The sequence below is a fragment of the Dinoponera quadriceps genome, unplaced genomic scaffold (assembly GCF_001313825.1).
Source record: "Dinoponera quadriceps isolate SergipeBrazil2010 unplaced genomic scaffold, ASM131382v1 scaffold3271, whole genome shotgun sequence".
NCBI classification, from domain to species: domain Eukaryota; kingdom Metazoa; phylum Arthropoda; class Insecta; order Hymenoptera; family Formicidae; genus Dinoponera; species Dinoponera quadriceps.
The window spans coordinates 950,391-963,820 of record NW_014557287.1 but is presented as its reverse complement, the minus strand read 5'-3'; the positions used below and the strand labels follow the sequence as shown (position 1 = coordinate 963,820).

General features: G+C 54.8%; 1 protein-coding gene across 1 annotated transcript; it reads left to right on the top strand.

Annotated features, from left to right (window-relative positions):
• The first annotated feature begins 5,993 nt into the window (after positions 1 to 5,993).
• LOC106748887 (cilia- and flagella-associated protein 43-like) lies at positions 5,994 to 12,901 on the top strand. Its single transcript, XM_014627805.1, has 7 exons — positions 5,994 to 6,552; positions 6,808 to 7,558; positions 7,887 to 8,529; positions 8,645 to 9,437; positions 9,600 to 9,886; positions 10,445 to 10,858; positions 11,450 to 12,901. The coding sequence occupies exons 1-7, from the start codon at positions 5,994 to 5,996 to the stop codon at positions 12,899 to 12,901; spliced, it is 4,899 nt and encodes a 1,632-aa protein (XP_014483291.1).
• Positions 12,902 to 13,430: the final 529 nt, after the last annotated feature.

Here is a 13,430-nt window from a genome sequence, read left to right as displayed (position 1 = left end):
GGGGGGGGGGGGAGGTTTACCTTCAGTTCCGAATCACCCCCTCGATCCTATTCCCGGCGCAACGTACAGCCGATTATAAATCACGACGTTCGGCGGTGCCCTTTGACGACCGAGGCCGGCGTTCGTACATCTACACCCCGCGAGTACAATACAGCAGCGGCGGGCTCACGTACGACTCGTGTGAACGCACATGTGTATGCGTGCGTGTGGGTGCGCGCGATCATCCCCCTACCCACGGTGGTGGATACGACCGAGTCAGTCCCATACGCATGCACGTACGACAGACGAGGGCGGGAGGGAGAGAGCGGGTGGGACGAGAGTCCTCATTAACTGGTTATTAATAGCTCGGCCGGCTCATATTAATGACAGACGCATCTGCTTCTTATATATCTACCTGGCGTATGTACCGGACCTCCTCCGCTCGCTCGCTCGCTCGTTCCTCGCCGCCGCGCCGAACGGTCGACATTTTTAGCATTCAACGAGAGAGAGAGAGAGAGAGAGAGAGAAGAACGTGCGCGTTTCGATCGTCTATCTCGTTACAGGTCTCCGCTGTAAGTTACATACAAGCCGGGGCCGTGGATAATAGCCTAAGATACCGCGGATTAATTTGATCGCGCGGGACGAAGAAGCTGCGGCGAAGGAGAGGGGTGACTTTCGGGATCCGTCGGTGGCGGGTCTATTTATCGTCCCGCTGCTGTCACGCGTCCACGTGTTACGGGCGTCTCGTTGAATGACTTCTCTCTTCCCCCCCCCGCCTTGACAGATGCTTATCGACGCTAAATGTAGGCTACCGCGATCGTGGCCTCCATACTTTCTCGCTCGTCGCCGCCGAGCGATTGAACGGTGCTGGATTGCACGTATATAACGGAATGCCGATTGCGCGAAGTCGTAAAGAGATCTGGAAACGCAACGAATGACGGTCGCCTTCGCGCCTCTCGGAAACGTTGATCGCTAATAATAAAGCATACTTGATTACCAGCTCGCACACGCGCCCTGCTCGTTGTATCTGCCTTATTATACGATTACGTAGTCCTTATTTCGCCGATGCCCTCGCAGACTGGAGAGAATCTGCCAAGGTGTGACGCCTGCTATCCTACCGCTACTTTATCAAGCCAAGGATTGCCTTATCCCTTCGGATCTTACAGTATTCTTACCTTCTCCCTTCTCCTCGCGCGTATTGCATACTGCGGCAGATTACACGGTTCACCTCCCGTAATTCCCGACGGACCGACTCGAGCCGGCAGCCTCGGAGAACCGGCGTCCACCGGTGGTACGCGGCACGTGATAAATCGCGACGCGTCCACGGCGACGTTCAGTAGCCTCCTGATGGCTCGCGTTCCCCAATTTAAGCGGTATTCAAGACGACACAAAGAGCCCGGTAGCTCATATGTCATCGCGCGCCGTGGCCTACGTCGGTCCGGCTCCACCGCTTCTTTTGTCGAGATACGCCACGGCCTGGCAACACAGTCTCGCGGCTCAGATAGACCCGTGAACGGCGCGCGCGCGCGGGAGTACCGGCCGCACAGGCGAGGCGCAAAGAAGGCGCGAGCGAACGCTAATTGATGTTACTGACTCGCAGTGACCCGCCGTGTCGACGCGTCGTGTGTGGCCGCGACTGGACGTACTTACCGGCGTTAAACGACCGTCCCCCGTCTTGAATCCGGCCGCACAATTCACGCACGTGTGAAATTGCGCGCGACGCCAGCGAAAGTTCGCGATTCGGCACGGTTATAGTCGCGCCCCGGCGCGACGATTAGCGCCGAGGTGGAAGATGCCGCGTCAGTCTCGTAGGGAACGAGAGGATGATTCTTCACCGATTACACATATCCGACGCGGCGAGAATCATTCCTTCCCCTCTTTCCTCTTCCTACTCTCTTGATTTTTTTCGCTCTGCATTGCCGTCGGAACGAGCCCGCTTCCAAATGACCGTGCGCGTGGCCGTGCGGTGCAACACAAACCGCCGATGTAACGACGGCTCGGACGAGAGAGAGAGAGAGAGAGAGTGTCTAGGCGCGATGGATCGCAGCTGTCGGCGAGCGGGACGGTACCCGAAAGTCGGCAGCTAGCCGAATCTATGCGCGAGGCCTGTTATTACTTTTTACAGCACCGGCACCGGGGAGAGAGAGAGAGAGAGAGAGAGAGAGGAAAAATGAGAAGCGACGGTGGAGGAGAGGGATAGATACGGGGGTAGAGGAGGGACGCGCCGCGTATAATTTGACGCTTAGCGACTTAAACGTTTTGTCTGTGATCACTGCGACGCATCTATAATCTTACACGTGGTCGGCCGGTCGGTCTCTCTCTCTCTCTCTCTCTCTTTGCTTCTTCTCCTCCTGCGTTGCACGCACAGCGGCCAAAACGCAGCTGCCTCGATTGGAGGTGAATCCCTGCGCGACGTGGCGGACGGATTCCCTCTTCTCTTCCGCCCCGCTAACCCACCCTTTCCGTCGTTCATATCCTTTTTCACCGCCGGCGCTCTCTACGCCCGGTGTGTGCCGGCGCTATCGCCGGTGAAAATCAGGACCCGGGTCTATTCGTAATGGGAGTAGCGTTTTGGTCGTGTTCGAGCGGTCCGCCAGACTCCCTCGGATGGAAATGGAAATCAAATTACCGGGCTAGGTGCACCAGTGAACGACCGGTCTCGCCGAGTGAATGACCACTGAATCTACGCTTATCTCCCTCCCTCCCTCGTCGGGCACGAGAGAGAGAGAGAGAGGATCGATAGTTCGGACGAATGAGAAGCTACGGTTTTCTTGTCTCTTGTTGCATCGCCGAGATAGTTGTCGCTTCTTCGCGATATTCACGGCGTTACCTAGTAAGCGATATCTCAGATTGGTAGAAAAAGAATCTTTAATTTTAAAGAATAAAATTAAAGTTAAAATCGCACACTGCTCATCCCGAATTCTTCTTGCAAATCGATACGGCTATTCTCCCCGTGCCGCACGGGGGTTTTAGATCGCCGAAGGACCTCTCGGCGTTCCCGCGCAGGCAAATGTAAATCCCCGTGCCGACCCGTTCGCCGTCGTGAGGTCCCGCCGGTCGAAAATAAGCGCGGCGCCTACAAATTTACCTCGAACGTCCGTCCGCTTTCCGGAAAGCGGCCCACGTCGCTCCGCGGCATCGTCTTCGGGGTATCAGCGACAAAAACATCCGGGGGTCCCGTGAGAGACCTCGGCCGCCGTCGGTCTCGTGTCGTTCCGTGCGCTATGGATGCGCCGGGGACGCCGGGGAGACTTGGCTTCCTCGCGACCGTTGGCGTGATATCCTTTTTCGACAACGACCATCCTCGAACGGCCTCGGTATCACACGCTTCCCCCCTCACCCCTGCACCTTGCCTACCAGTCTACCTACCCCCCAATCGCTACGCAGACCCGAGTTCGGCGTAAGTGCGAATTCCTCCTTTTTCTCTCGTTTCCTTTCGTTGGGCGGACGTGATTACTGGGAGGCCGAGGAGTTCTAAGCTCCTGCCCGTTCCTCCGGAGCACGGACATCTTTGTGGAGGAGGAGGAGGAGACGAAGAAGCAGGAGAAGAAGAAGAAGAAGAGGAAGAAGTGGTTGTTGTGATGCTGCGAAGAGAAAGAGCGAGAAGGATGCGGGGTAGCGGCGGAGGGGCCAGGGCGGCAAGGCGGCAGCGATCACGGCGGAGGGACGGGGGTGTACAAGAGCAGAGGTTACTTTTAATGTCTCGCGTCACGCAGCCCAAGGCACCGTGAGCCTCGCCTCGTCCTCCTTACTAATTTGGCGCCAATTTCCAGGCAACCTCCCGAGCAAAAACTAACCGAACCATATACCGCTCCCTCCTACCCTGCAGTATATACGTACACGTGTACCGTGCACTTCGACGCGGGGCTCTGATTAAATGCTACTCCGCCGAGTCGTTCCCTCTTCCTTTTCCTTCTTCTCGCGATGCCCTCCTCCTCGTGTTCCCCGGCCCGCCGTGAGTCCCCCTCTCTCTCTTTCCCTCTCGCTCTCTCCTTCTTTCTCCCTTCCTCTCGCGCTTCTCTCTAACAACTCTCGTCCCTCCTCACCCTTCTCCTTCTCTCTCTCTCTCTCTCTCTCACTCTGTCTGTGTCTCGACGCGGCGCGGTTTCCCACACTGCACGGACGCGTACACGATGTGATACGGCGGTTGCTGCAGCACCGCGTTCGTCCACGCCGCGTCGCGCAGCACGTGTGCGTGCGGCGCGTATGTACACGCGGACGAGGTGTTCCTTTGGCCGCGCCGCTTTCCATCACGCTCTCCCGCGTCACGGATCACCGTTCGTCTCGGCGGGCGCTCGTCTTCGGCAACCCAGGCTGTCGTGGAAAAAATCCGCGATCCGTCATAATGCGTCGCGAATAACATTTCCCTCCGACGCCTCTTCCTCCCCTTCTTTTCCCTTTATTTCTCATTTTCTGCTTCTTTTTTCCCCGTTTATTCATTGTTTTTTTTTTTTTTTTTCTTATAACGCGTCCGTGTAGGAAGTCACGATCGGTGGTATTCCTGCGCGCATTCCTGCGGGCACGTAGTTGCGTTAACAACTACCGAGCCGTCCGGAGTCACCCGCTGCAAGGTGCGCGATATTACAGCGTCTCTCTCGGGGTTCCCACGCGAGCCGGAGCTCTAAGCGCCGGAAGGGCGAGTACGCGCGCTCGTCGCCCGTTCACGAGCACTCGTCGATAACGTCGATCCGGGTGGGTTATGCAAATACAAATCTCAGCGGGCGTCACTTTAATGGCGGGGCGAGCGGGAGGGCGGCCAGCGCGAATAACGCCGAGAGAGGCGAAGTGAGGCGTCTCCACGCAGCGCGCCTTCGGAGACGCCGGGCTACGAAGTCAGGCAGAGTCTCAAGGTAGGCAGTCAGTCAGTCAGTCAGTCAGACTGCCGGTCAGGGAGAGCGGTCGGGACCAGGTCGGAGGTGCGAGAAAGGGAGAGAGAAAGGAGAGGACGAATTAAAGCGAGGAGGCGAGAGGGCGAGCGAGAGAGCGAGCGAGCAAAGGGGAGAACCGTGGCTTGGCAGGCATCCACGGGCAGTATATCACGTGGGCAAGGATAAGTTTTTGATCGGGCCTCGCTATACGGATGACTCCCTGCTGCTTGACCTCATCACGCCACGCTATGGGGGTCTTTATAAACCACCATCGACTGCGCGTATCCTAATCACCTTTTGTCTTAAGCCTGCCAAACTCTTTCTCCGAGAAAGGCCGGCGCGCAGGCTCGGCAGTCGAAGACACATATAATATCATCCGTCACCACCATCGAACGGCGCGAATTCGCGGAACGGACTGACGATGGTCTTCTGGTGTACGCGAATTTTCGCAGCCCGAAGAGCCACGTCGACGGGGGGGTTGCGTGAAAATTCCTTCTTTCACCTGCGGGTCCGATCCCGCCTGCAGATATTTCGATCGCTTTTCGGTCGGTTACGTTGCTTCTTTGTATCGACCTATCGCGAAGTGTCGTAATTAATATCTCGGCAAGGCGTGAAGATATTCCGATGAGGGTCGCACGAAAATTCGTGCGTCTCGCCTTTAAATTCGATTCTGCTTGCGGAAACTGCCGTTGCACGATTAGTTGAAGACGTTTCGCTTTTTCGCCGATCTAATATGAAGTTGGTTAATTTATATCGTCACGGATATGTCTTTCTATATTTCACCGTATATTCCGCAAGAATTTTGTGCACACGTTTTCTCGCTTCCGGACGTCATTAATCAAAATAGCTACGGCGAGAAAACAGGAGCCGTAATTTGCCATGTTTCATATAAATTTGCTCAAAAACTCGTTTACTTTATATAATTTTTTGTATTTGATGGGAGTCTGTTTATACTCGACGGACGCGTGTAACTCAGTTTATAATTCGCTGGACTGATGGTTATTGGTTCGACCCGCTTTTGACTTGTTTCGCTTCCCACGATGGTTGTCAATACTCAATCACGAATGTGTGGTTGTAGGTTACGCTTTCCGATCGATTTAATAATAGTTGTTATTCTCTAATTATATTGCGTGCCACTTCGCTTAAATGAATCGAAATAAGACACCATGCTGGGTGCGCGGCAGCAAAATCGAAGAAATAGTTTGCATCGGCAAGGACGTGCTTGCCTGGTGCATCGGCTTGTACATTGTATTCTTTCACGTGGCGAAGAGACGACAGACACTGCGTTGGTGCTGGAGCCAGGTTACCGGCGACGGTGCCCATCGGATATCCGGACACGTGTCCTTGCCGATCTTCGCCTTCTCCGAGAGATCGTTGAACCCGCGTATCTTCGTCCTCGCGTATCCTGCGATGAAGAAGATCTGCGAGTGCGTTCAGGGCTGCGTCAGTCGCTACCTGGCGATTGCGTTCACGTCGAACGACCACCTCGTGTCGTTGGGCTCTTACCCGGATTTCCCGTTGATCGTGTGGTGCTGGCGAACGGGTGAGAAGATCATTGTCATGGATACACCTGTGCGCGACGAAGTCGGCCAGACGATCAGAGTAACCCCGGCGGGTCGCACCGTTGTCGCTCAAGTAGGCAAGACCTGCGGCAAACTACTCACCTGGGAGCTCGATATCGTCGGCAAACTTGTCATTTTGAAAGGTGCGTGGGATATCTTGTTCTGAAACCATTCATGTCTGCGTACGCAGAAATAAATACTAGATTCCAATAATAAATAACTACTCCAATACTCCTCAACGAATTCTTATTCGGATCAAGTAATATCTACTTGATACGAAAACCAAGTATTTTCCAAATAAATAATTCCAATGACGTGACTGGTTCTCTCCTGCGCCAACTGAGGACCCTCTAAAGTAGCACGTTGTTTCCACAAATATACTCGTGTCTGTCGCGAAGATCACGAAGTGAAACTACCGGACGACGCTGTGATTCACGGGGTCGATTGGTGTCCCGTACGGAGCGATCCGTTGTTGGCTATCACGGACAGAGACGGACACATATACCTGAGCAGCTACGACGGCACCGACGTCCGTCGCATCGTCGTCTCGCAGCGTTGCGGCATCTGCTTGGACATCGAGATGCCGGCGATCTGCTGGTTCCGAGGTGGGATCGTCCTTCGAACGACCTTCTGCCAGATCCGCTACTTTCAGAGGGACCCGAAGACCGACTTCTGGCGCAAGCAGTGGTACATCAAGTCGACCAGCAAGCCGTACATCTTGGCCACACATCCTTTCAAGGACGATTGCCTCTTCTACTATACCCTTGAAGGTTATCTCATGCAAATGGTTTTCTCCGAGGACGGGAACGTCACACCGAGTATTCAGAGACACCTGCAGAACGGCGGTATATACCGCTTCGTCGACTTCGTGCGGCCCTGGTGTCATCATCTCGCGGTGACGAACGATCTCAAGGAATTGACCATCCTCGAGAGCTACAGCGGCAGCGAGCTCGCCAAGGTGCAGCTCGATATGGAAGGCGATGTATCCGAGCAAGCCGCGCATCCCGACGACCCGTTGATCGTCGTCGTCAGCGATCAGGGTGAGATGGTGATATTGGGTGTCGCCGATCCGGAACAGCCGACGATACTCGCGCGTTTTCGTCTTCAGAGGAGACCCTTGAATCTCGTCAGATTCTCGCATTCCGGCGAGTAAGCCTCGAATCAATTCTTTGCATCGTGTTTTGTGCAGAACGTATACCTAAACGCGTTAAAACATTACAATGTTAATAACAATCCAAAAATCGCAGGAGTAACTTGTCATTCCCTCGCTTCCCCGCTATGTCAGCATTAATTTTATTAATTTCACTTTATTATTAGATACTTTTTTCTCTCGATGTTTAGCAGAGCTCCATGATCTCTCTCTCTCTCTCTCTCTTTCTCCTGTACTCGGATCTAATTCACCGGCGAGAGAAACACGCGGCCTTTTGCGCGCGGATTACACGCCTCTCAGCCGCTTTCGATTTATCTCCCTCGGCAGATTCCTGATCGCCGCGCACAAGGAGAGGGGTAATTGCTATTGCGTAAACCTGCGGCGCGACAAGCCGTGGAGTGTGACGGCCCAGGTCAGCTTGCGCAATCGTATCATCGACATCGCGTTGTACGACGACGACGCGTCCGACAACCTGAAGATGCTCGCCCTCTGCGTCACGCATCAACGGTTCAACACGGGTCACCAGTTCCACGTGGTCGACGTGCCACGGCGCGACACGCTTCGCCTGATCGACACGGTCGGCGACGCGTTCCTCACGCTGCCCGAATTCTTTTACCAGCTGCGATACGCGCCCGGAGACAAACCCCGGATGCTGATCGGCTCGCCCTACTTCGGCCGGTGGCTGCACGCGTTGAAGCTGCACGAATTCAAGAGCGCGACCTTGGCGGACTCGGCGCTCACGGGCCACCACGTGCGGCGCGTGCACGTCTTCAGCGACCGACACTGGCACACCACGTGCGCGTACGATGGATTGGCGATAGTTCGCGGTGAGGTGAGCGAAATCGTCGCCGTGGTGCCGGCTCATCACAGACTCGACTCGGGCAGTCGCAAGGCCATCGTCACCCCCGCGGCCGACAGGGTGGTCGTTCTCGGTCGTGACGGCTCGTTGATTGCGATTCGTGTTAACAAGGTGTGCGATAACAAGAGGGTTAATCGTCCCTCCTTCGCGTTCTCCTCGATACACTTGGTATCGCCTGCTGTCTCAGTGGTTACTCCTTTTTTATGGACATCCGTTTTCAGTACAGGAGAGAGAAACGTTCCCGGCGATTGGCGCGGAGAACTCCGTGTATCCGGTGGAGCACGGCTGGCGCGAGAAGTGGATGCAGAGGATCCTGCAGGACTACGCCGGGCTGGAGCCGGCGACTCGCGCCTCCCTGACTCGAGCCCGAGGAGAGTTGCCGGAGAACGGCGGGACGTGGGAGGAATGGCGACAAGACGCGTGGGTGCGCGAAGAGGCGACGCTCTACGCCGCGGAGAGGGCCTCGCTCACGAGGAAGCTGACGAGGCTGAAGGACACCGTGAGGCAGCTCCTCGACGCGAACGAGACGCGTCCGGAGGCGGAGAAGCTGCCGGTGTCCGCGTTCGACGTGGACCGAGCGGGTCGCGACCAAAAGCACAAGGCGGCCAAGGACGAGCGCGAAGACGTCCGCATGGAGCTCGAGCACATGCAGGCCTCGAGCGATCGCGTCGCCCGCTGGATCAAGAAGACCTTCTGGGATCGGCAGGTCGTGCTGGGTCGCTCGATCTTCTCCTTCTGCGGCGACACGGAAGTGACGAATTACCCGTCGCTCGCGGAGGAGCCGCATCTCAAGGTACACCTGCAATGGGCGCAGTTCAGCAGGGAGTTCGCGCGCAACATCATCGACGGCGACACCTTTCAACCGTGGCGCGTGTACACGGACGACAAGCTCCGGGCGGAACTGAGCAGACCCGCGACGGTGCGACGCAGAGAGGAGGAATACAAGGTGGAGGTGCTCTTCGAGGAAGAGGAGCGCGAACTCGATCGCCCGGAGCTGACGGAACAGCCGGCTTTCGACGGTAGGACGCGATGATTTTCGGTTTTTTCGGGAATTCAGTTTTTTTCTTCTCTCTCAGCGGTTCGGAAGGGACCGAATCGTGCGGTCGAGCCGTCCTCTATCGCGACGTTTCCTCTTCCCGGTTTCTAAGCCGGTTTTCCTTTTGCCCCGCGTTCGTTCGCAGGTATGACGACGCACCGGTTCGTCGAGCAATCGCCTCACTATTACGCGCAGATCGAGTCTTACGGATTCGTGCAAGCGACGCTGGACGATCGGTATCTGATGGACGACTGCGGCAAGCTCCGCGCCTACTTCAACAAGCTCTTCGACGACATGTACGCGGCGAAGGAACAGGAAATGAGCGCGATTAGAGAGAGGAACGAGAAGATACATCATATAGATTCCGAGCTGAAGACCATGTTCGGCCAGAGTTTGCCGTACGTTCCCGACGATCCGCAGTGGCATCCCAAAGTAAACGCGCGACGCGAACATTGTTTCAATCGAGCGTTCCTCAAGCTGAAGACTTGACCGAATCACTGATGTCACGATACGAAATAAGTATTTAAGATTATTCGCTCAAATTCTTTGATAGTGATGAGGTTTAAGAAGTTGTTCATAAATGGGGCGCGTCTTTCGTCTAAAACTGGCCGAATTCATCAAGTGTGAAAATTATCGAGGTTTTATTACAAAATTATCATACATTGTTTTTTACCTTGAAATCATTGATATTTACCGAGGATTAAAATGATCGAATCAATGAAAAAAAAAAAGCTCCTTTAATTCAGTTGGAAGAAACTCGAAAATAACAATAATCTTCAGATAAAGGTATAACTTTTTCGGATAGTTTTGAAATACATAAAGACCCAAGTTTAACATTTTAACGCTCAATAAGTATCTCATAAAAACGTTTCGACCGACCGAATAATCTCCCCCGTGATCTCGTGCCGTAATATACAAACGCTCGATTGATAGGAGGAACTTACAGGAGAGTGTCCATGAAAGATGTAACGCAAATGCGATATCGATTAGGAGAAAGTAGAGGGCATTATCCAAGTGTACGACTACGAAGTCAAGGCGAAGCCGTACTTGTCGCCGTCGCTGCTGTCCCTTCTGAGGATGATAGAGACCGCACCAGCCAGGCTGCTGGCGGATAATTTTCACGAACGCGCCTTGATGAAGATGATGGACGGCGTGCTGGAGGTCCGATGGGAGGATACCATCAAGATGGACGTGCACGAACCGCGGCGCATGCTGGAGAAACAGCCGGAGCAATATACACCGGCCGACATCGCGGCCGTGAAGAAGTACAAAGCGGACGTGGAGGCCTTGCGACAAGAACGCGAACGTTACCGGAGGTTACTCGAGGCCGATCACGCGAAGACCGTCGCGCAGCTGCGGAATAGCATCGACAAGTTCGACGCCAAGCTGAACGAGCTTTTCCAGGTAACGCGGGATTCGCTCGAAGAAACGAACGTCTCCGATAATCCATTACGATGCTTCCGGTGACCTCGGGGTGTTAATTCATTCAAGAGGCTCTCGGATCCGCGATCGCGTAACTCAAAGGCCGATAAGAGCCGCCCACGGATGAATAAATCGATCGAAACTCTCCAAAGGTTTTTTTTTTTATCAATCTTTCGTAATGTAATTTCTTTCGCTTCTGAAGGAAATAACACGATAAGGAAATGGGCGAATATTGATCGCGATGTGTAAATCAATAGTCGGATTTCAGTCTATGAATATTTCGTTATCTTGAAGTAGCTCCGGCACGCTCAGTGTACAATGGTAAACGAGCGAAATCGGAATGAGAAGCATAGATTTGCAGGAATAAAAGAAAAAGGTATAAATACATAGTTCCTCAAGGTCGCGCGACGCTGTAGAATTCGGGCGGGGGTTGGCACCGACATTTCTCACGCGTAGTCCGGTGTATCAACGCGACCTTGTTCGCGCGCTAATATCAACGCGGTTGCTCTCGGCGGGCTTTGGGTTACACGATTACCGGACACTCGGCCGGCACCGACGTCGCTCGTTTCGCAGAAAAAGCTGCAGGTCGACACGGCGATAAATCAATTGAAGTTGCGTCACCTCCGCGGCCGGGCGCGCAACCTGGCGCGGGTCGAGGCGCTGAGGGAGGACGAGCGTGTGAAACGCGAGATAGCCGAAGCGCGTCGGCACGGCGTCGCGTTGGAGGAGAACGCGCGAACGCTCCGCGAGGTGCACCAGGACATGCAGACGCAACACGACGCCCTGTGCGCCCGTGAGAAGACGATGGCGCGGATGCTGCTTCAGGAATTCCCCTCGTTGTCCAAATTCAACCTCGAGCTGCTCGAGAGTCACTACCGGCGACGACCGAAGGTGTCCCTGAAGAACGTCGCCGCTCACGACCTGGTCAGCTTCGGACGATACCTCACGGGTCGCGCGAAGCCGACCTACTTGCCGGCCGAATGCGTGGAGTACGCGAGGAGCCTCGAGAAGAACCTGGACGTGCGGCCCGGCGCGTTGCCGAAATCGCTCCACGCGGCTCACTGGGACCACCTGGTCCGGGCTCGTCGGCAGAAGATCGAGCTGGAGCTGCAGATCAAGGCGCGGCAGTTGGAGGTGTTCTCAGCGGAGCGGACGATCGCGGAGTTCGACGGCAAGATCGACGCCTGGAAGTCCCGGGTGGATCAGCTCTGCGGCAAGCTCAAGCGGATGAGGGAGCAGCGGGTGGCGCGCGAGCAGGACGTCGAGCTGCAACTGGTGCTGAAGAAGGGTCAGGTGGAAATGGAGCTGCGGGGTGAACGAGGCGATACGGAGGACGCCGTCATGGTGCCGTACCTCGAGATCGAGAAGGTCAACGAGCACATCCTCGCGGCGGGCTCGCGCAAGCTGAACGCTCTTAAGCGAAACGTCGATCTCCGCCAGAGTATATTATCCGCCGAGTGGGAGCACCGTTGTCTGAGGACGCGCTTCCAGGAGCTGGAGGAGGACCTGCGCTTCCTCAGGAACGTCACCGTCACCAAGGACATGCAGGCTTACCTGAAGAGGGTGGCGAGAGGCTGGCGTGACGATAAGACGCCGGAGCACCTCCATCGAGAGGTCGAAACCATGATGAGGTCGTTGGAGAAGAGCCTCGCCGACGAGGCGGACAAGCTGGCGAAGATTCGGGCGAAGATCGCGTCCGTGAAGAAGAAGAACGCCGCGCTCGACCGAAGTATCACGGAGATGAACATGGCGCGCTGGAAATTGGAGTATCAACGAGATCTCACGGCGGAGGCGAAGCAACGCGAACACGTCGACCGGAAGATGCGACTGTACAAGCGGCGGTCCGAACTGGTCGGGAAGATTCAAGACAATTACACGGAGCTGCTGGCGTTGCAGACCGAACACGAGCTGCTGCGCCTAAGAACGTATCCTACGTTGGAGTTCCCTCAAACGTCGGACGATGGGGGAGAAATCAATATTATTCAAGATACAAAAGAAATGCAGGACTCGGATAATCACTTCTAATAATAATCCTTGGCAAATTGTCACTTGGATCAGGTGAATATTATTTTAATATATTATCACGCTAGAGTTTTTACCATTCAACATTAATGAACGAGATAAACCGTTGAAAACACAAATCCTCCCCTACACCGGAAGAAAGCGCTTGAAAATCCGCTTGTGGGATATATAAGGCTTATTTTCACGGGGAGAGATCAGATTGATCTCACCAGGAATCAAGTTGATTTCTGCTAAATGAACGTCTCACGAATCGACTTTTAAGCACTTCTCTTTCAGGGTAATCCGCTGTTTCTTCTTCTTCGCGTACACCCCCGTGTTATCCCGATCTCCGTCGGCTAATTTAATTAGGTTTATACAGATAATCGGCGACGTATCGGTGGTGCGGGGAAAAAAAGGAATACCGGCCACGTTCCTCGGCGCTGGTGAACCCAGCGTAATCTCGCGATCTCGCTAATTTCGCAATCTCGAGGCGGCAGCGCGCGGGGAGGGGGCCTCCTAAACTTCGCTAAATCACGATCGACGACGCGGCGCG

Excerpts from the sequence above, each read along its gene's own strand:
- LOC106748887 (XM_014627805.1), top strand. The coding sequence starts at position 5,994 with ATGAATCGAAATAAGACACCATGCTGGGTGCGCGGCAGCAAAATCGAA. Across the intron at positions 9,438-9,599 it reads GGAACAGCCGGCTTTCGACG|GTATGACGACGCACCGGTTC; the intron begins GTAGGACGCGAT and ends GTTCGTTCGCAG. Across the intron at positions 9,887-10,444 it reads ATCCGCAGTGGCATCCCAAA|GAGAAAGTAGAGGGCATTAT; the intron begins GTAAACGCGCGA and ends GATATCGATTAG.